The following is an 18621-nucleotide window of genomic DNA, read 5'->3' as shown; positions in this document are numbered from 1 at the left end:
TGTGTGAATTTCCTCTCCTCTCAGCATGAAACCACATGCCTGCTCTCTGGAGGGAACAGCCATGCAGAACAGCTTTATTAATCAAGATGCTGAGAGCAGCTCTCACCACAGCCTGCTCCCTTTGGCTAGGGATTTTGGTTGTGTGCCCAAGGCCTGGCTGTCTTTTCTCAGAGGTTCCTGACAATATTGCTTCTTGAACTCTGGACACAATTCCACATCCACCTTGTGAGAGAGGAGCGGATTCATTGTTAAGACCAGACCTCTTGTGAATTACATTATGAGGGACAAGTTTGAAGACCATGAAGCAAAACCTAAGTGTTTCTATATATATCCTATAATTCCCAGGTAGTTTTGGAATAAATGAAATTATCCAACACCAGAGTAGTTTGAGTTTGGCTTAAAAGTGCAATGTATTTCAAATGAAGCTGTTCACGTGTCTCTCTCCTTTTTCTGTATAAGATCTTGGAGAGCAGGAATCAATGTTTGAGTGTTGAATAGATAAATGCCCAAATAAGTATTTATTGTAAGGGGGAAGGTGGAAAGGAGAAAACTTTACACACTGAAGCAGTCTGGGAAAACGATTGCCTAAAAATCTGTGTCTAAACAGCTTAAACTTACTTGCCGTTTTCCTTAGTAAGATACATAGATTGTATTTTAATATTTCTGCAATGGGGATTCATTTTATAATCACTGGCAAATAAAATCTGCCTACCCCAAGGTGGGTCTACATGTGGAGGGTTAGCCCTGTAGAAGGGATGTAGTCAACGAGCCATCACCTCAAGTGGACTCTTCACATTAATAGCTGTAGCTGTGGGACTTGAGCCCAAATTTGAAGCCCTCAATGCCAATTAAGATTCTTTCAAAAAAGACGACACTTTGTTGTAGCATTAAAAAAAAAAACAGTTATTACAATTAAAGGCTGTAAATTAAAAAACTACTCCCAGAGTAGGAAACTTGTCAAAGCTATTAGGTCATTGGCATAAGCCTTTCAAAACTGTTAAAACTATTATCCAGATAACAAGCATCTGTCTATGGTCAGCTTCTTTGTTCATGTCTAGTGATACATAATTCAGAAAAAAAAATACACAATTACTCTTAAAGTTGCTAAAGGGGTAAAGATGATAAGCTTTGGCAAAAAAAGAGAAAAATTTCTTAATTCCCTTATATGTTTCAGAGACAACTCTCCACAGCATTTCTGTACCTCCTGTGTAAGCTGTTGTCCTGGACTACATTTCCAAGGATGATAGTACAGCAAACAGACTTAGAAAATACAGTGCCTCCTTCTGGAGCAGTGGGCAGATTTGTTTCCTCAGCAGGATAATGAAAATTTTTCCTTTCAGGACAAAAGGTACACAGATTCGCCAGCATCTACTGTTAGAAGACAGGGTGATTGCCATCCAAGCTTGAAGTTCCACAGCTTTGATGCAAAGACAGCACCCACCTGGGCCACTAGGCATCACCCCAGGGGACCCGAGAAGCTGGGGGAACTGATGCACATATGAAACCTAGGCTGCAACTGTGCTGTAAGCGATGAAGTGCTGGCTTCTGACCCAGCATCCCGAACCAGCAGCAGGTAAACCTGTCAGCTTACAAGGAGCATAAAATTTTCTGAGCGTCTACTTCTTGACAACGACTGCTCCAAACAGGAAAGGCCAAAACTGGCTCCTAAGAATCCTGAGACTCTGAAAAGGCTTAAATTTAATCATGATACTGCCACAGGGGTCATTATATGAATAAATGTATTTCTGCTTTTTAACAAGAAAATGCTATGTATTTTTTAATATAGCACTTCTTCTTTTCCCCCAGTGAGCTATTACTAATTTGACAGTTTGTCTTACAAAATAGAAGATGTATTATTTGCAGCCCCTGCTTTCCAAAATGGATTTCTGCCCAGGATGCCAGAAAGCACAGAATCAAATCTAATAGCTAATCTCAGAGACCTTACTAAGTAATCTGGATGGAGATAAATTTTTCCTCCTTTCAATTTCCTTCTGATTTTCTATCTCATTAACCTTATTGTATATATGTCTGTTCTCATAAGCTGCTCCAAAAGAAAACCTAGTAAGTACATAAGTCTCATTAATAAAGGAGGAAGCTTTTCACTTCATCAACAGAATGAAGTTGTGTCATTTTGTTCGGTTTTTTCTTTCTTTCTTTCCTTTTTTTTTTTTTTTTGGTTATAGGATCCTTGATGGAATGTGTCATGTGGACCTTCCTCAGGAGACACTGCACAGCAAGTCACCCACAACTCAGATGAGAGTTTTGTAAACAAAGTGAAACTGCTATCAATCTAGTCTTAGCAAAAAACAGTTTCCCTAGGAACTGCTCAACAGACAAGTCCTGGTGCTCCTGCGCCAGCAGTGTGGAGCCCAGCATTCTCTGCTGATGGCAGAAGCTGCCCCTGCAGCTTTCCCACTCACCCCCCAAAATCCCAAACTGGCCTGGGCTCTACTTTACATGGACAAAGAAGGAGAAATGACACTTAATTCACTGTTGCTTGTATATACCCTGGGATTACAGGACAAGACAGGAAATACTTTGGTCCAAGAAGTGCTTCCAGTGTGCCCAAGCCGGCCAGGCACACGCTGAGCTGTTGCCAGACAGCTGGGGCCCAGTCAACCATCTTGCACACGGGATCGCAGGGGGAGGGCACCTGCCCTCGTAACTAGAGACACAGGGAGGAGGAAGGTGGGGGCTCGGTTTGGAACAGGGATTCTTTTCCTTTTGTTTCTATCAGTCCAAAATTTAGAAGATAAACACTTAAAACTGTAAAACAAAAATGTAGCCGATTCTGATTTTCCCTCCACCTGGGGTGGCTGAAGGAGGGATAGGTAACACCACGCTCTATCATGTGTGTTAGCATGAGATGCGGAGATAGATCTGTAGCTCATGACGTGAAATGCAAGGATTCAGACGTGACAGTGCAGTAAGACACCTCAGATGAATTCTTACACATCAGTTCTGGAAGAAATCAGTTTTCACACGTACAGAGAGTACCTCACAAGGTCTTGCAAATAATAGGTGTTCAAGAAAGGATTCTGAACAAATGAATAAAGATGACATGAAATAGTTTAATAATTTGGTTAAGTGAGAAGATGGTACATCTGGACCTGTGGCATGTTCACCTTGTATTACTTTTAACTTCCCTAGAATGCAAGTCAGCTAAAATGCTAACTTCATCAAAATGTACAGAGTTCTGCTGGCATGAGGAAATTCATTTGTTTTCAAATTTTAAAATGTGTACATTTTAAGTAATACTGTATCGTACACATAGTTTAATGGGAGCAATTCTCTTTAGAATTATATTTTATAAAGTAGAGTCCCTTTTTGGTAGCACAGAAGGTTCATAAAAGGATGAAGATTTATTTACTATGAGGAGAAATCTCAATAATTTAGAATTATTTCACAATTAACTCTGTATTTTATAAGAAAGCAGATTTATTTAAATCTTTATGATATAATGATAATTATGATATAATATCATAATAATTAGATACCAAGACTGAGGATAATATATGAATATTTGTATGTCCTACATGAAGGGATAGAATTTGGTATAGAAAAAACATGAAAGAGTGGCTCAGTGACTCTAGCAGCACCGCTAAAGTGACATCACTGTGTTACACCAGGCTTTGGGATCTGTTATAATTTCCTTTTTCTTCAAAAAAAAGGAACAATCATATTTCTCCCTCTTTCTCCAATATTCTTCTAGCAAGAATAATGAGATCATGTACAATTAATAACAGTTGAATATTAATTTCCTACTAAAGAAATATAATTATTATTTTTTTTAATACTAGAAGCCTGATGTTGTCCTAAAAGATCAGTTTACCTTCGTCCCTGTGAGGAACTGGAAGAAGAAATTGTGAACAAGTGCCAGTGTGCTTCTGAGAGCCCCCAAAGGCTTGGTTCCTTCCTGCAGTTACAAGAGTTCTAATGTGTTGCAGGAGTCATTCATTCCCATTGTGCACTCACTCCAAGAGCCCATTTTATTAACCTACCTGAGTGATTCCTGGTAAATTAAAGGCATTACCCTTTCCCCTCTTTCTGTTCTTCACAGCACACCCCACTTGCCTGTTCTTAAACACAGCGGAGGAAGGTGTAGAGCTTGAAGCTTGGAACTTTCCTTTCAAAACAAGTAAAATCAATCCTTCTCAAAGGTTCACCAGAGAGCTGGAGAAGGGGAAAAAGAGGTACACTTTATCCAAAATAGTGCTGTATCTACAGAACCAAACTGGTAAACCAGTAAACTTGTACCTTTCAGAGAAGCAGGGCCCTTGCATAAGGAAGACATGCAAATTCATGACGCATTCGATGTTTTTCTCTTAGGTAAACTAGGGACTTTGATGTGCCATGTAGGTTACTCCTTGATAAGAAAATGCACGATTCTGGTGATAACAGGGGAAGCTATGCATGTTTGGGGAGCAAGGGTTATATCGGAAATCCCTATACATTCCTTTCAGTTTTATTGTAAACCTAAAACTGCTCTTAAAAAATAAAATCTTTAAGAAAAACTAGTATCTTTTGCAATTATTTATGTGATTTTTTTTTGGCAATAAGATTTAAATAATAAAAGTGATGAAATTAATGGAAATCTCTATAATTTGAAAAGCTACAGACCTATGACTATGTTTACTTTACCTATCTTCCTGCTGGTTAAGGTTGTACATTATATGTGCTTTGGTCAAAAGCATAGATTTATAACCAGGCAACTGACTTTAGCAGAGCTTGGGGCAGAAGACTTCTGATTAAATTACAAATTTCAGAAACTAATTCAAGTTACTAGTGGCAGGCACTGTTCATGAAATCACTGAAGGCATTTCCACTCCACACTTCTCCCTCTGCCTGCCTCCCCCGCCCCACCCCACAAATGCACGTGCATTCATATGCTCTAACACAACAGACACAGAATTTTGTTCAGGAATTTGGTGGAGCACTTTGGTCTTAGGAAGTTCATTCTAGCCATGGTCTGGGGTGGAGAGGTGGGCATGAAAGTAGTTCTAGTTAATGAACCAGTAAGGGGAAGTCTTAGGTTTCTGGGAGTTTCAGAAAAAGCTGTTTTCCTCCCTGATACACAGGAGATGGAGGATGCTGAAGCTCCCTCTCCACACAGCATCCTGCTTCCTGCCAGCAGACACGTCTGTGTGAGGGTGTGGTACCCAAAGCCCTGCAGATATCCTGCAGTCTGAAAGGTGGTCAAGAGACTCACCCAGATCTGAGATGTGGGTGAAGGTGTGAATGGACGGCAGCAACACCTTCTGCAAGATGTCTGGTTATGTAAGGGGAAAAGCCTCTTTTTGTGAAGCAGCTAGCAGAGGGGTTTGGGGTTACAGCTTAAAATACTGTGCTGATACAATGAAGATCCTGTCCTCCAAGTGTGGCCCCCTGTGCAGGATTACACAATAAAACCCTGCTAAATTGAGCTCTTTTACTTCAGATCCATCCTGACACTCAGCTACTGGCCTCATTTAAGAATATTAAATTAAATAGTAATGTACTAGCTTTGGTCAGCACTAATTAATTTTGTTATTTGGTAGAATATAGAATATTTTATTATTCTGAAAAATCACTAACAGTGATTATTATTCTTAAAAAGGTGTCAACAGAGTTCTAATTTTTTTCACATGACTTCTTAATATTTATGACAGGACAGGGTAACAGTCAAATATTAACATTAGCTCAAGGGGATGGACAGGGAAGGCTCCAAGGAAAGCAGTAGCTCTTCCTTAAGAAGAGTGGTTAACTCTCTAATCTAGTTTCCCACAGCATTTTAAACTTGGAGAGACTCCTTGAGAACAATGAATATTTGCTTTTTTTTTTTTTTAGTACATAATATATTCCAGAAACTACTATGGATTTTGTATGTGTTATCTTATTTAACCCTTGAATATCCAAAAATTTTAATTGCTGCAGACCACATGTAAGTGGCAGAGCCCAGGCCCAGGTTGCCTGGCACGCAAGGCCCCTCTCCCGGCAGCAGCCTGTGCCTGTGGGCTGTTACCTCGTTCACAACTTCCCTTCTCAGGAACCTCTGTAGCAGCCCATGCACAGGCTCCCCGTCCCACTGCAGCTGAACCCAGTGGAAATGCTGCTGTACCAGCAAGTCAGAGCCCTGGACACAGGCCTTGGCAATGGTTCCCATCAGAAAGTGGTTCTCATGAAAGCAGTAACATTCAGATGTTACATTTCCTAAAACAAACCAAAAGCAACACTCCAACCTCAGCAAGCGGTATCAGGGGACAAATCCAAATTCACATACATGAAGGAAAGAAGACCAGGAAGCCTAATGTGTACTCTGGGGAATAGAAAGATTGAAAGGATCTTGAAGAAGCTTGCTTCTCAGGGAGCCCTCTCCACTATCTTTACTTTTCTGGAAAGTACAGGGTCTCTCAGTGCTGTGATTTTCCAGAGGTCCCCAAAAGTCCCCCAGCAACTCAGACAGTGAAGATTTATCCAAATTCTCTAAGATGATGATGATTTTCTTGGTAGCAGAGGATTGTTTCACTGAGATCAGACATGCTGTGATCAAAAAGGAAATTTGGTGATTAAAGGTTTTACAGAAACCTATATAAACTGGCAAAAAGTTAAGTGTGCAAAGATGTGACACAATGGGAATGCTCTTAAACTGCTATGGGAATATAAGGATTCTGAAAAACAGTTTGGCATTACTGAATACACACACACATACACAATGGTCCAATACCAGTTCCTTAACAAATCCCAAAGGGAATCAACCCAAATGTCCACCAACAGTAGACTGTACTCCAACAGGAGTATATTCATACAACAGGTATGAAAGGGAACAAATCACAACTACAAGCAACCATGTGGAGGACTGCTACAAATGGTATATCCAGAAGGAACCCTACTTCAAAATGACACCTGCACCCCAATGTTCATAGCAGCACTATTTACAATAGCCAAGACATGGGAACAGCCTAAATGTCCATCAACAGATGACTGGATAAACTGTGGTATATTTATACAATGGAATACTATTCAGCCATAAAAATCGACAACATAACGCCATTTGCAGCAACATGGATGCTCCTGGAGAATGTCATTCTAAGTGACATAAGCCAAAAAGAGAAAGAAAAATACCATATGAGATCGCTCATATGTGGAACCTAAAAAACAAAGCATAAATACAAAACAGAAATAGACTCACAGACATAGAATACAAACTTGTGGTTGCCTAGGGGGCAGAAGGTAGGAAGGGATAGATGGAATTTCAAAATTGTAGAATAGATAAACAAGATTATACTGTATAGAACAGGAAAATGTACAAAAGATCTTATGGTAGCTCACAGAGAAAAAAATGTGACAATGAATATATATATGTTCATGTATAACTGAAAAATTGTGCTCTACACTGGAATTTGACACAACATTGTAAAATGATTATAACATGTAAAAATGTTAAAAAATATAAATAAGTATTCAGCCATAAAAAAATAAAATAGTGCCATTTGCAGCAACATGGGTGGACTTGGAGAATGTCATTCTAAGTGACGTAAGCCAAAAAGAGAAAGAAAAATACCATATGATATCACTCATATGTGGAATCTAAAAAAAAAAAAAAAAAGACAAACTTATTTACAAAACAGAAACAGACTCACAGACATAGAAAACAAACTTATGGCTACCGGCAGAGAAGAAGGGATAAATTGGGAGTCCTAGATTTTCAGACACTAACTAATGTATATAAAATAGATAAACAACAAGTTTATACTGTATAGCACAGGGACCTAAACTCAATATCTTGTAGTAACTTATGATTGAAAAGAATATGAAAATGAATATATGTATGTTCATGTATGACTGAATTATTATGCTGCACACCAGAAATTGACACAAGAGTGTACACTGACTATACTTCAATTTGAAAATATATATATGAAGAAATCACACAAGGATGCATACAATATAATTTGAACATTAAAATTCAAATGGGGCAACACTAAACATATAATTCAGGGGTTCATATGTAGTAATACTTTTTTAAAAAGCAAAGAAAATGGTTACTACAACAAGACAGACTAGTGGACATCTCCAGAAGGAAAAGTTTGTGAACTGAGTGTGGCACATGGGTACATTCTGGAAACTGGGGATATTCCGTGACCTGATCAGTGGTTAAATGGTTATTTTAAATGATTCACTGATCTGTAAATATAAGTAGTATGTATCTTATAGAGGTATATTTCACAATACAGAAAGTCAAAATCCTTAAGTGACCTTTAATGGCACATACGTAAAATATTCATAAAATTATGGAGACAGGACCTCAGAGACAAGCAGAACCCTCCTTTCATTTTACAGATCTCAGAGAGGTTACAGTGATCTGACTAAGGTTTCAGAAACAGTGGTTAAGGAAGGACTACAGTCTGGGACTTCTGATTCTTATTTAAGGGGTCCTCACACTAAAGACAGGGGGTGCTGAACTACATATCAACCCCAAATGAAAGATGGAAAGTAAATGGAAGATTGTTATTTTATGTAGAAGATAAGTCAGTGGACAAAATATAATTGAGACAGTGCCTGGCACCTGCTAAGCACTCTAATGTCATTCAAATTGTAGTTAAAATACATATAATTCTTCCTATATACCAATGAATAAAAAGATTAAAATTACTTTTTAATGTTTTAGAAGATTCTGAGATGCCCCAGTCATAGCTAAATTAACCTTGAAAAAAGATCAATTTAAGATACTTGAGAGTAATTCTGTCATGCCTTCCACTTTTCACAAACACTTCTGATGGTGTATCACACTCCCTTCGGCCTCCTTGTTACTATAGACACAAATGCATTTTCACTTTCAAAAGAACTCCTTGAGCACTGTAAATGAATCTCTTCTGAAGCTTTAAAAACTAGAAAAGTAGAAACAATAACAACCACATCTCAATTTAGCTGTACTTGGGGGGGCTGGGTCCTCTTCAACACAGCGATTGAGTCAAGAGTGCTAAAATTCTATGCTTCTCAGGTTCAAATGTTATTTCAGAGACATGGAAGTCTGAGAAACCTGTAGTTTTTTTTTTTTTTTTAAACAACAATGATAAGCTAACAACCTTTTATATCCAGTGATGAAAAAAAAAAATTGGCCAGGTTGAATGGTTGATGTATCTGCTTTTCTGTAACTAAGGACTGCAGGTCTCCAGCTTTTCCCTGATGTGTGTGAAGTGTCTGACTAGCTCCAGTAGTCCTGAAGCTGCTGCATCCAGAAAGAGCGTGTCTGCAGGAAGAGGAACTGCATCTCAGCAAACGTTTTCCCATGCCTCCTTGCTGGATGTACCATGCTAAGCACTGTGGCATGCTAAAGGTGATCAATTCTAACCAGGGATGTGTGCCATTTTAAACTGAACCTATTAGAAGGAAGCGCATTTTGACAGGTAGGTCAGAAGAAGGCTTTCTAGGTTTAAGACATGGCACAGTCAGAAGAACAAAGGTTGGAGGGGACAGGGGCCTCAAACCAAGGTCAGAATCGAGGGGCATGTTGCAAGAGGGGTATGTTGGTGAGCTCAAAGCTGACACAGGCCTCAGTCAGGTTTGGTTGGGAGCTAGGGGCAGAGGAATGAAATCAGTGGAACAGAATCCAGGAGGCCCATTTTTGAGCAGCCAGGCAGCAGGCTGGGTCCTCACCCTGGGCTACACATTATGATCTCCTAGGATCCATCCCCAGGGGCTCTGATTTAACTGGTCTGTTCTGAGCTCAGGTGTTGACATTTTGTGATCAGCCAGGGTGAGATTTGCTGATATGAAGTCTCAGAACCCAGAATGTCAAGTCATGGGGGAGAAACTACCAGCCATGGGAATGGGTGAAAGTCTTTAAGGAGGGCGATAAACATGATTTGAATCCTGCTTTGAGATCTTACACTGGTGTGACTAACTGACAGGAAAGGAAAGAAAAACAGGAAAACACACCCCCGGACTCTTATTGATGAGGTGAGGACAAGAGGGAGTGGGACCCTCATCGAGGGCCAAGGCACAGAACAAAAAGGTGTTTTGAGATGGAGTCGGTAACGCTCAGTGGTTGACTGTCCTGACAGAGCAGTGGAGAGAAATACCAGAGACAACTCAGAAGCTCCCATCAGAAGAGGCCATGCAGGTAATGGAGGCAGAAAGCATACGAGGAAGAGCACACATGAGGCAGGGGAGATGGGGATGGGCTGTTTCATGCCTGAGTGTTTGCTGAGTCAGGCATCTCTCCTGAGCTGTCCAGCAGGGGCTGGAACAGAAGGATAGGAGGATTCAGACTGGAGATAACTGAGTTTACAGGAGTTCGGGAGACATAGACTCATCCTCCTGGGTCTACAGGCAAGAACTGTATTGCTCATTAATCCCTCAGTGAATGGACAGCTTGTGCCCTAGATAAAAGGAGGTGGGGGTGCTGTTCATGATTGTTGGGTCGTTTCCATCTCATCCCTGTTCATCTTGATCTTCCCTGAGGGACTGATCAAGGGTCAAACAGACTGGATTTCTTTGATGAAAAGCTTGGTCTTCAATACTGCTGGCCTCAGTTACTCAAAAATATACTCAATTTTTCAGTAACATCTACGTCTCCATCAGACCACTTACAAGCAACATCCTGAAGCAAGTTGGTCCAAAGGTAAATTTCATTTTAGTTGAGAAATAGCATGTTTTGAGTTCAGGTTAACATAGTTTCAGTTCTAATATATTAACCAGCCACAGAAGCAGAAACTCATTACACCTTCTGGCTTGAAGGATTTATCAGCCCCTGATCAGGGTTCGTGTAGACACAAGATGGCCACCCACTCCACGCCACAGCTGGAGATTCCTTTTGGCCAGTGCTGGAAAGCCGTTCAGATTCCCTTTGCCCTGTGATAATTCAAAGCCCTATTTCTAAAACAAATCTACTCTTTTTGTCCTATTCTCTTACAACTTTATAGGCTATGTCAGCCCTGCTCCTCTCCAGAGGATGGTCATCTTAAATAGACACCCCCTTGGGTAGGCTCAGGGCTATTGTCCAGTGTTGCACACCATTGTATTAAATGTTCTGGATAGCAGTTCTACAGCAAGACTCATGGGCTTAAAAGTAATTAACATATCACATTTATAGTTAAATCCAAACTCCTTTATGTCTAACATGACCTCAAGTCCAAAATCTCCCCTTTGAGATGGATGGCAGCACATCTTCTATACTGTTCACTCAAAACAAAGCTCTGTAGGGATGATGCTCCGAGTCCAGATGAGAAGCAAGGGACAAACATTCCAAGAGCCTCCACAAACGTAGGGTCTAAGGAGGAAAACTCATTTATGTAGACTTCAATTGCACAGCCTCCTCCTATTATCACACTAATTCCATCTCTATTACTTCTGAAGTAGAAATTTCTCTCAGGAATTCTAAGCATTTCTTTGAAATAGCAATTTAGTGTTTAATTTTTTTTTTACTACTACTGTCACATGCAATTTTAAAAAGCATCTGTCTTGCTAACCCAACTCAATACCTTACACCGAGGAGAAATTGGACCCACTTCTAATACACGTTCGTACACTCCTTAGCAAATAACGGAGCCATGTGGCATGACTCTCTCACACAAGTCAATATGATAAGGAAGATGTTATTTTAAAATAAATACAAGATAAGCCTTGCTAGCCTAAAGATAACCCTTGTTGACATGTTCTGTTCCACATTATTTTCTTCACTGGCACCATTTTAATTTCCATATAAGTTTTATTTCTTAAAGCTAGTTATTTTAAAAAATCTGCTATTTTTCCTTCTTGTATTTTTTCATTCGTACACTTTTTAAAAAAATTCCTTCTCTGTGCCTCTTTTCACTGGCTTTCTTCTGCAGAATTGTAGAGAGGAACATATACAGTAATGCATGTATGATGCCCATTGGAAGATAAAAGTTCAACTTTCTAACCACAGCCCAATTCAAGTAGTTTAAATCTCTTTCTTTAGAGAAAATACGGTTAAAAACCAGGGATAAGTTTAGAATGCCTTACAAATCAGTGTATTCCTTACTTGGAAGTCATGTAATTTGATCAATTTAATTTATTGGTTAAAAAAAAGCAAGAGAATAGCTGAAAGATTCCTATCCCCAATATTCTAAAAGCCTACATGGAATAGAGGAGGAGACCCCCTTTCTCTCATCCAGATCTCTGCTCGTGCTATTCTCTGTCCTTTTCCATCACCCTTTGACCAAAAGAACATTCCCTGCTAGGTGCTTTCTGCACAACAAAAAAAGGGACACCACAGTATCCACAGACCCTTCCCACTGGCTGACACAAGATTCTCTCACACTGCTCAGAAGCCTCTGGTGCCCCCATCTATTCAGAGTGTATGTTTTCTTTGACCTCCTCATTGGTCACCAGTCAACAGCAGCTGGTCTTACTGAGAAAATGATGGTGACAGTGGATGGAGTTTTAGGAGATGAGGATGGACAGCAGCAAGGGAGAGATTTGAAGCCAGACTGTAATGTTCTTAACATCTGGGACCTTCAGTGTTTATTCTGGAGCCACTGCAGTGTAATAGCAGGGAACTGTCCTGAGCAGTTTTCTATTCTAGGGTGAGCCCTCTGGAAGCCTGTAGGGGGCCTGTGGAAGGAATGAGACCAGAGGAAATAAGAAGGGTCTCCATTGTCCCTTGAGCAAGAAATGATAGGTGGCAGGGGGACAGGAGAGCAGGGGGTGGAGACGAGATGTAGGAAGCAGAGTCAGAAGAACTCAGGGCTGAGTGGAAGTGATACACTCAGCTGGCAAACTTGGGCAAATGCCTTCACAGTCTCGGCAGATGAATCTTGTGTTTATGTCTTACTTTGTTATTAAAAAAAGGAAGAGGATATTTGATACTTATAAATTGCTGAGCCACATACAGAATAAAATCCTTTAATACTTGGAGAGGCTACACTACTTCCTACATGAGAAAGGAGTTAGAGTGGAGATTTTTGGCCTTAATCTATAGTTCCAAAACTTCCTTTTTCAAACTCAACTCACTCTTATCCTTATGCCCTATTATCAGCTATTGCCTTAACAACTCCTGCACACTCTAATCTTACTTCTTTCTACCTCCATCATAAGCAAGTTCTTCTACCTGCTGACAACTAAGTATGACTAACTCCTTTTTCTTTGCCCATGCTATTTCCTGATCAGGAGATTCATCCACTCATTCAACAAGCAATTATTGGCAATCAGTGTACAAGGTGAAACAGAAGAATAAGCTACATTACTAGCTTTCAGGGAGCTCGCAACATGTGTGTGGGCCAGCACAAAAGCCCAGATGGTACCCTCACTGCCTTGACCTAGAGTTAGGTGGGGCACAGAGGTAAACAAAACCTACTGCTGTTCATCAGAGGTGGTTGTCATATCTGGGGGGATTAGAAAAGCCTTCATTTGAGGTGTCCTTAGAGCATTTAAGCAGGGGCTTCCATGGCTATTTTGATCAGCACTGTACTGGGCATAGTACCTGCCATGCAGCATAGTGTGTGTGTGAGAGAGAGAGAGAGAGAGAGTTTGTGCGTTTATTCTAGATGAAATCTTAGAGTAATTCTAGGCAAAAAATGCAGCATAAACAAAGAAGAGTAGAGAGTGGAAAAGCAAAGGATATGTGTGGAGAAATACCATATTTTCGCTAGAGCTTAGGTATCTATTTTTAAAAAGGGTCAGATATTCCAAAGAAGATATATAAATGGCCAACAAGTACATGAAAAGAAGCTCCACATCAGCAACCTCAGGGAAATGCAAACCAGAACCACAGTGAGATATCAATACCTGTTAGAACGGCTATCACCAAAGAGTTAAAAAGTGTTGGTGAGGATGTGTAGAAAAGGGAACTCTTGTACAATGTTGGTGGGAATGAAAACTGGTACAACAACTATGAAAAATAGTATAGAGGGTCTTCAAAAACTAAAAATAGAACTACCATATAAACCAGCAATTCTACTTCTGGGTATGTATCCGAAGGCAATAAAATCTTGCAGAGATCTTGAAGAGATATTTGCACTCCCATGTTCACTGCTTAATTCACAATAGCCAAGATATGCAAACAACCTACCTATTCATCAGCAGATGAATGGATAAAGAAAATGTGCCATATATATATAGTGGAATATTTTTCAGCCATGAGAAAGAAAGAAATACTGCCATTTGTAACAACACAGATGGATCTTGAGGGCATTGTGTTAGATGGGATAAGTCAGAGAGACAAATATTGCATGATATCATGTGTATGTGGAATCTAAAAATGCCAGTCTGATGATACACAGTAGAATGGTGGTTGTCAGGGGCTGGAGGATGAGAGAAATGGGGAGATGACAGTCAAAGGGTGCAGTTATAAGATAAATAAGTTCCAGAGATCTAATGTAAACATGGAGGCTATAGTTAACAATACTGTATTCTATACTTGTAAGTTGCTAAGAGAGAAAATACTAACTGTTCTCACTGTGAGAAGGAAATGGTAATTATGTGAATTGATGGAGATGTTAGCTAATGCTCCAGTGGTATTCATTTTGCAATATGTACATGTATCGAATCAATGCATTGTATACCTTAAACTTACACTATATCTCAAAAATTAAATTAAAAAGGGACAGATAAGCAAATCAGATGGGTCAATGTCCTTGAATGGAAGGTCTTGAATAGCATTGGCTTGATTCAGTGAGTGATGAAAGAATGTGGGAGGCAGAAATCACACAGAACTTTCAATCAGGAGTCTGGTGGTCCATGAAGGATGTTCAGGGAGAAGAGGTAGGCAGAGCAGCCACTGCCAGGGGAAAGGGGGCATACAGTAGGATGGTACCATAAGGGTGGATGAAAAAGGCACACTGAGACCCACTTGGCAGGACATGAACACAGACTGGCTGTGTGAAAAGTGTGAGGGGTCCATGAATGAGAACCTGGGGGTTCTAAATGGTCCTCATACTGCTTTAAAAATAGAGATAGTTAAAAATATGGAAAGAACAAGCTCCCAGATTTTCACAGAAAAACCTGGATTTCTGGCTTCTTCTTCCAAATCACAAGATCTCAGGACCCTGGGTCTATGCTTCTACCACCAACAAGTGGCTAGAGCTGAAAGCTGCTGCCCTGGGGAGACCAAGATGTGCCTCCCCTCCCCCAGTCCCAATCAGCTGGCTTCACCCCTTAATGTGGCTTTTTGGCACTTGTGGGCATTTAGGTTTTTTAAGTCTGCCAATAAGACCTGAATTCCAAGTGTAGGGGCCAAGAGACTTGTGCCACTCACCAAATTGGGCAATTAGGAAGAAGAGGTGTTTTTGTTTTGTTTTGTTTTGTTTTGTTTTGTTTTGTTTTTTAACAAGATGTTCCCAAAAGTTTAGAAACACTGAGTTGGTCACCTTTGCATCCTCCTTGACCTAGTTCACTGTTCTCAGATTTTTTTAGCTCTCTAAGTTTAGAGCAGAATCCAGTCTAATTGCTTATCTACAATGATAGGGTGAGAACAAAATATTTTAGCTTTTTACATTGAGATGAAACAAGATGGAACCTTGAAAAAACATACGGGCTTCTGTTATAAAACTAGCAGGAGAAATAAACATTTGGCACAGGTGAGTTTTTAAGGAGCAATGGCTGGCAGTGATTCAGGTCAGGTTCAGGAGCCAGACTGTGTTTTTTGTTTTAACATTTTTTATTGATTTATAATCATTTTACAATGCTGTGTCAAATTCCAGTGTAGAGCACAATTTTTCAGTTATACTTCAACATATATATATTCATTGTCACATTTTTTTCTCTGTGAGCTACCATAAGATCTTGTATATATTTCCCTGTGCTATACAGTATAATCTTGTTTATCTATTCTACAGTTTTGAAATCCCAGTCTATCCCTTCCCACCCTCTGCCCCCTGGGCAACCACAAGTTTGTATTCTATGTCTATGAGTCTACTTCTGTTTTCTATTTATGCTTTGTTTGTTTGTTTGTTTGTTTGTTTGAGATTCCACATATGAGCGATCTCATATGGTATTTTTCTTTCTCTTTCTGGCTTACTTCACTTAGAATGACATTCTCCAGGAGCATCCATGTTGCTGCAAATGGTGTTATGTTGTCGGTTTTTATGGCTGAATAGTATTCCATTGTATAAATATACCACTTCTTTATCCAGTCATCTGTTGATGGACATTTAGGCTGTTTCCATGTCTTGGCTATTGTAAATAGTGCTGCTATGAACATTGGGCTGCAGATGTCATTTTGAAGTAGGGTTTGTTCTGGATATATGCCCAGGAGCGGGATTCCTGGGTCATACGGTAAGTATATTCCTAGTCTTTTGAGGAATAGGAGCCAGACTGCTTGTTCTGAGCCCTGCTCTGCTGTGTTTTCACCATGGGATCTGTGGATAGGGTACTTAACTTCTGTCTCAAGTGTTTATAAATCAGGTGTTTAGAATAAAGCTTACCAGAGTCAAAGCTTAATATATATTAGCTATTATTAGTATCATGGTCAGAGAAAAACAACTTTCTGTAGCTAACTTTCACTAGTATCTGGTCAAAGACTGACCTCAGTACCAGAGCAACATTCAGATTCTGGTGGGATTTTCCTGTCCCCAAAATATGTGCCTCAGGGTTTGTGGACTCCTCCATCCCTCTCTAAAACTGCTTCTGAATTTTATTTTTTGATTTAGGAACTCCTGGTTATTTCCTTCTTCCTCATCCTGGTCAACTGCTACCCCAGCCACAAGATATATTCCTTGATCATAGCTCCAAAGATGAGAATCACCACTTCCCCTAAAAAAGAGACCTGAATTCACATTTCAACCCTCCTCTTCACTCAGCTCACAACTGCCTCCCTCCTTCACTCCCCTCGGCCCCCAGGGTCTCTGTGGCTTTGAGGTCTTGGAGACTGGAGGCTGGTCCGTTTCAGTTTTGTTTCACAACCACTAGTCACGCTATGCTATGTAGGGTTACACTAACTCCACCTGTGGTGAAGCTTGGGGTGTTAAACTCTAGAGCCTAAGGATAGAAAAATTAATGAAAACATTCTATTAATAGACATTTTAATCATGGTTCTGCCACTATGCAGTTGTGGCAAGTTACTGAACCTCTCTGTGCCTGTTTCCTCACCTTTGAAATGGAGATAACCATACTGACTTGCACAGGGCTGCTGTGGAGATTAAATGAGTTAATTAATACATGTAATGTATTTAACAAAGTACCAGTCAACAGCGCTCTACGAGTGAGGTGGAGAAAGCAGTTCACCCCAGGGGCAGCAATAAGGGGTTCTTTGGTTGCAGAGAATTTATAAATAAGAATAAAATTTACCCAAAATTGATCTGCTTTTATCACTGTGCAGTTCTAAACTGCATCAAAGACACAATACTTAGCTCCACCAGGTGGACTGCTCCTACCAACTCCTCCTTTAGCATCATCTGGTGGCAGTTATATAGTATGCTCATAGCAGATAATAATTTATAAACAAAAGATGAAGAAAAAGAAAAAATATAGGATGTGCAATAAATGTAATGATATGTACATGAAAATAATTTTTTGCAAGTGTTCACCTGGGTCCCAGTTTTCATCCGAAAGCTGCTGAATAAATTAAAAGTCCACTTAAATTTATCCCAAGCAACATTTATTTCCTTGTAATGGCATCACTGACGAGATGTGTTTTTGTTACCACAATTCAGTTTGCTGAAACAGACTTACCACTACTGATGAACAGATCTGCTAGCTGCTCCTTGGAGAAATCAGGGTCCATTTCGGCTCTCACTATTTCACAGGAGAACCCTGCAGCCATTTGTCTGTGCTGTGATAAGAAGAGATAGTCATTAGTTCTACACACTTTCGAGTTTTCAGGGAAAAGGAGAGGGTGTGCAAGTAATTGATACCTTCATTCAGAGCAGCAGCTGATGTGCTATGTAGTCTTGCAAGCTTCTTTCTGGGCCGTGGAAAGTGACTTTATGATATTGCTCAATCTATTAATAAGCCAAGAAGAGACCTTAGGTACTTTTTAGGCTTTTGGTTAGCATTTTGCTAAGCAGAAAAAAAGTGGTACACAAGTGTGGAATCTCCTTTCTGATTGTCCTCAGCCTTTCAAAAGATTAAAAATATTCTAGAGATTAGCTATATTCACTGGGCATGTCAAGTCTTTCACTTTAATATGAAACACGGGCAAATATAGCATTTATGTGGTATATTTTATATAGTATTTACATACTTATAGCAAGAGATGACATTTTATGAAAAAGCACGCACCGTCTACCCTCTGTTTTCTACAGGGAGGGTCAGTGTGTTAGCTGGGAACACAGTTCCTAGAATATTCTGTCCCTTGCAGATGTTAAGTTTTGTCTTTATTATACCTTGTGGGTGCTCCTTAGTCTGAATTTTCCTAATGCTTATTTTACTTTTCAGAGTAAAATAGAAACAAATATTATTAATTTTGGAAAATACAAAGAAACATAAAGAAGCAGAATAGGAATCACTGAAGCAATCACTGTAAATGTCTTTGTTTCCTTTCAGCTTTTTTCTTCACATAGTTGATGTGTGTGTATTTGCTTTTTATGAACAATATGTGAGTGTAATAGTGTAATCTTTTTACAGCTGCTGTATATCAGATGATATCTCTGTGTTGACTTTTTACATAAAAGACTTTTTCATGAGTATAAAATTCTTCAATAAACTCTCTGTATGATTCCATTTTTTGAAGCACTGAATTCC

General features: G+C 39.7%; 1 protein-coding gene across 1 annotated transcript in view; it reads right to left on the bottom strand.

The window, feature by feature from the left end:
• The window catches only part of LOC116156045 (cortactin-binding protein 2-like), a 28274-nt gene extending 10461 nt beyond the window's left edge, over positions 1–17813 (bottom strand). Inside the window, 7 exon segments of the mRNA XM_064488639.1 lie at positions 40–222; positions 1471–1579; positions 2492–2665; positions 6002–6189; positions 6367–6519; positions 17611–17710; positions 17793–17813. Coding sequence (XP_064344709.1) covers positions 40–222; positions 1471–1579; positions 2492–2665; positions 6002–6189; positions 6367–6519; positions 17611–17710; positions 17793–17798 — 913 coding nt within the window. The 5' untranslated portion in view covers positions 17799–17813.
• Between the last annotated feature and the right edge of the window lie 808 nt (positions 17814–18621).

Source organism: Camelus dromedarius, chromosome 8 (genome assembly GCF_036321535.1).
Source record: "Camelus dromedarius isolate mCamDro1 chromosome 8, mCamDro1.pat, whole genome shotgun sequence".
Lineage (NCBI taxonomy): Eukaryota > Metazoa > Chordata > Mammalia > Artiodactyla > Camelidae > Camelus > Camelus dromedarius.
The sequence above is the reverse complement of the archived record's forward strand: the minus strand, read 5'-3'. Positions and strand labels throughout refer to the sequence as shown.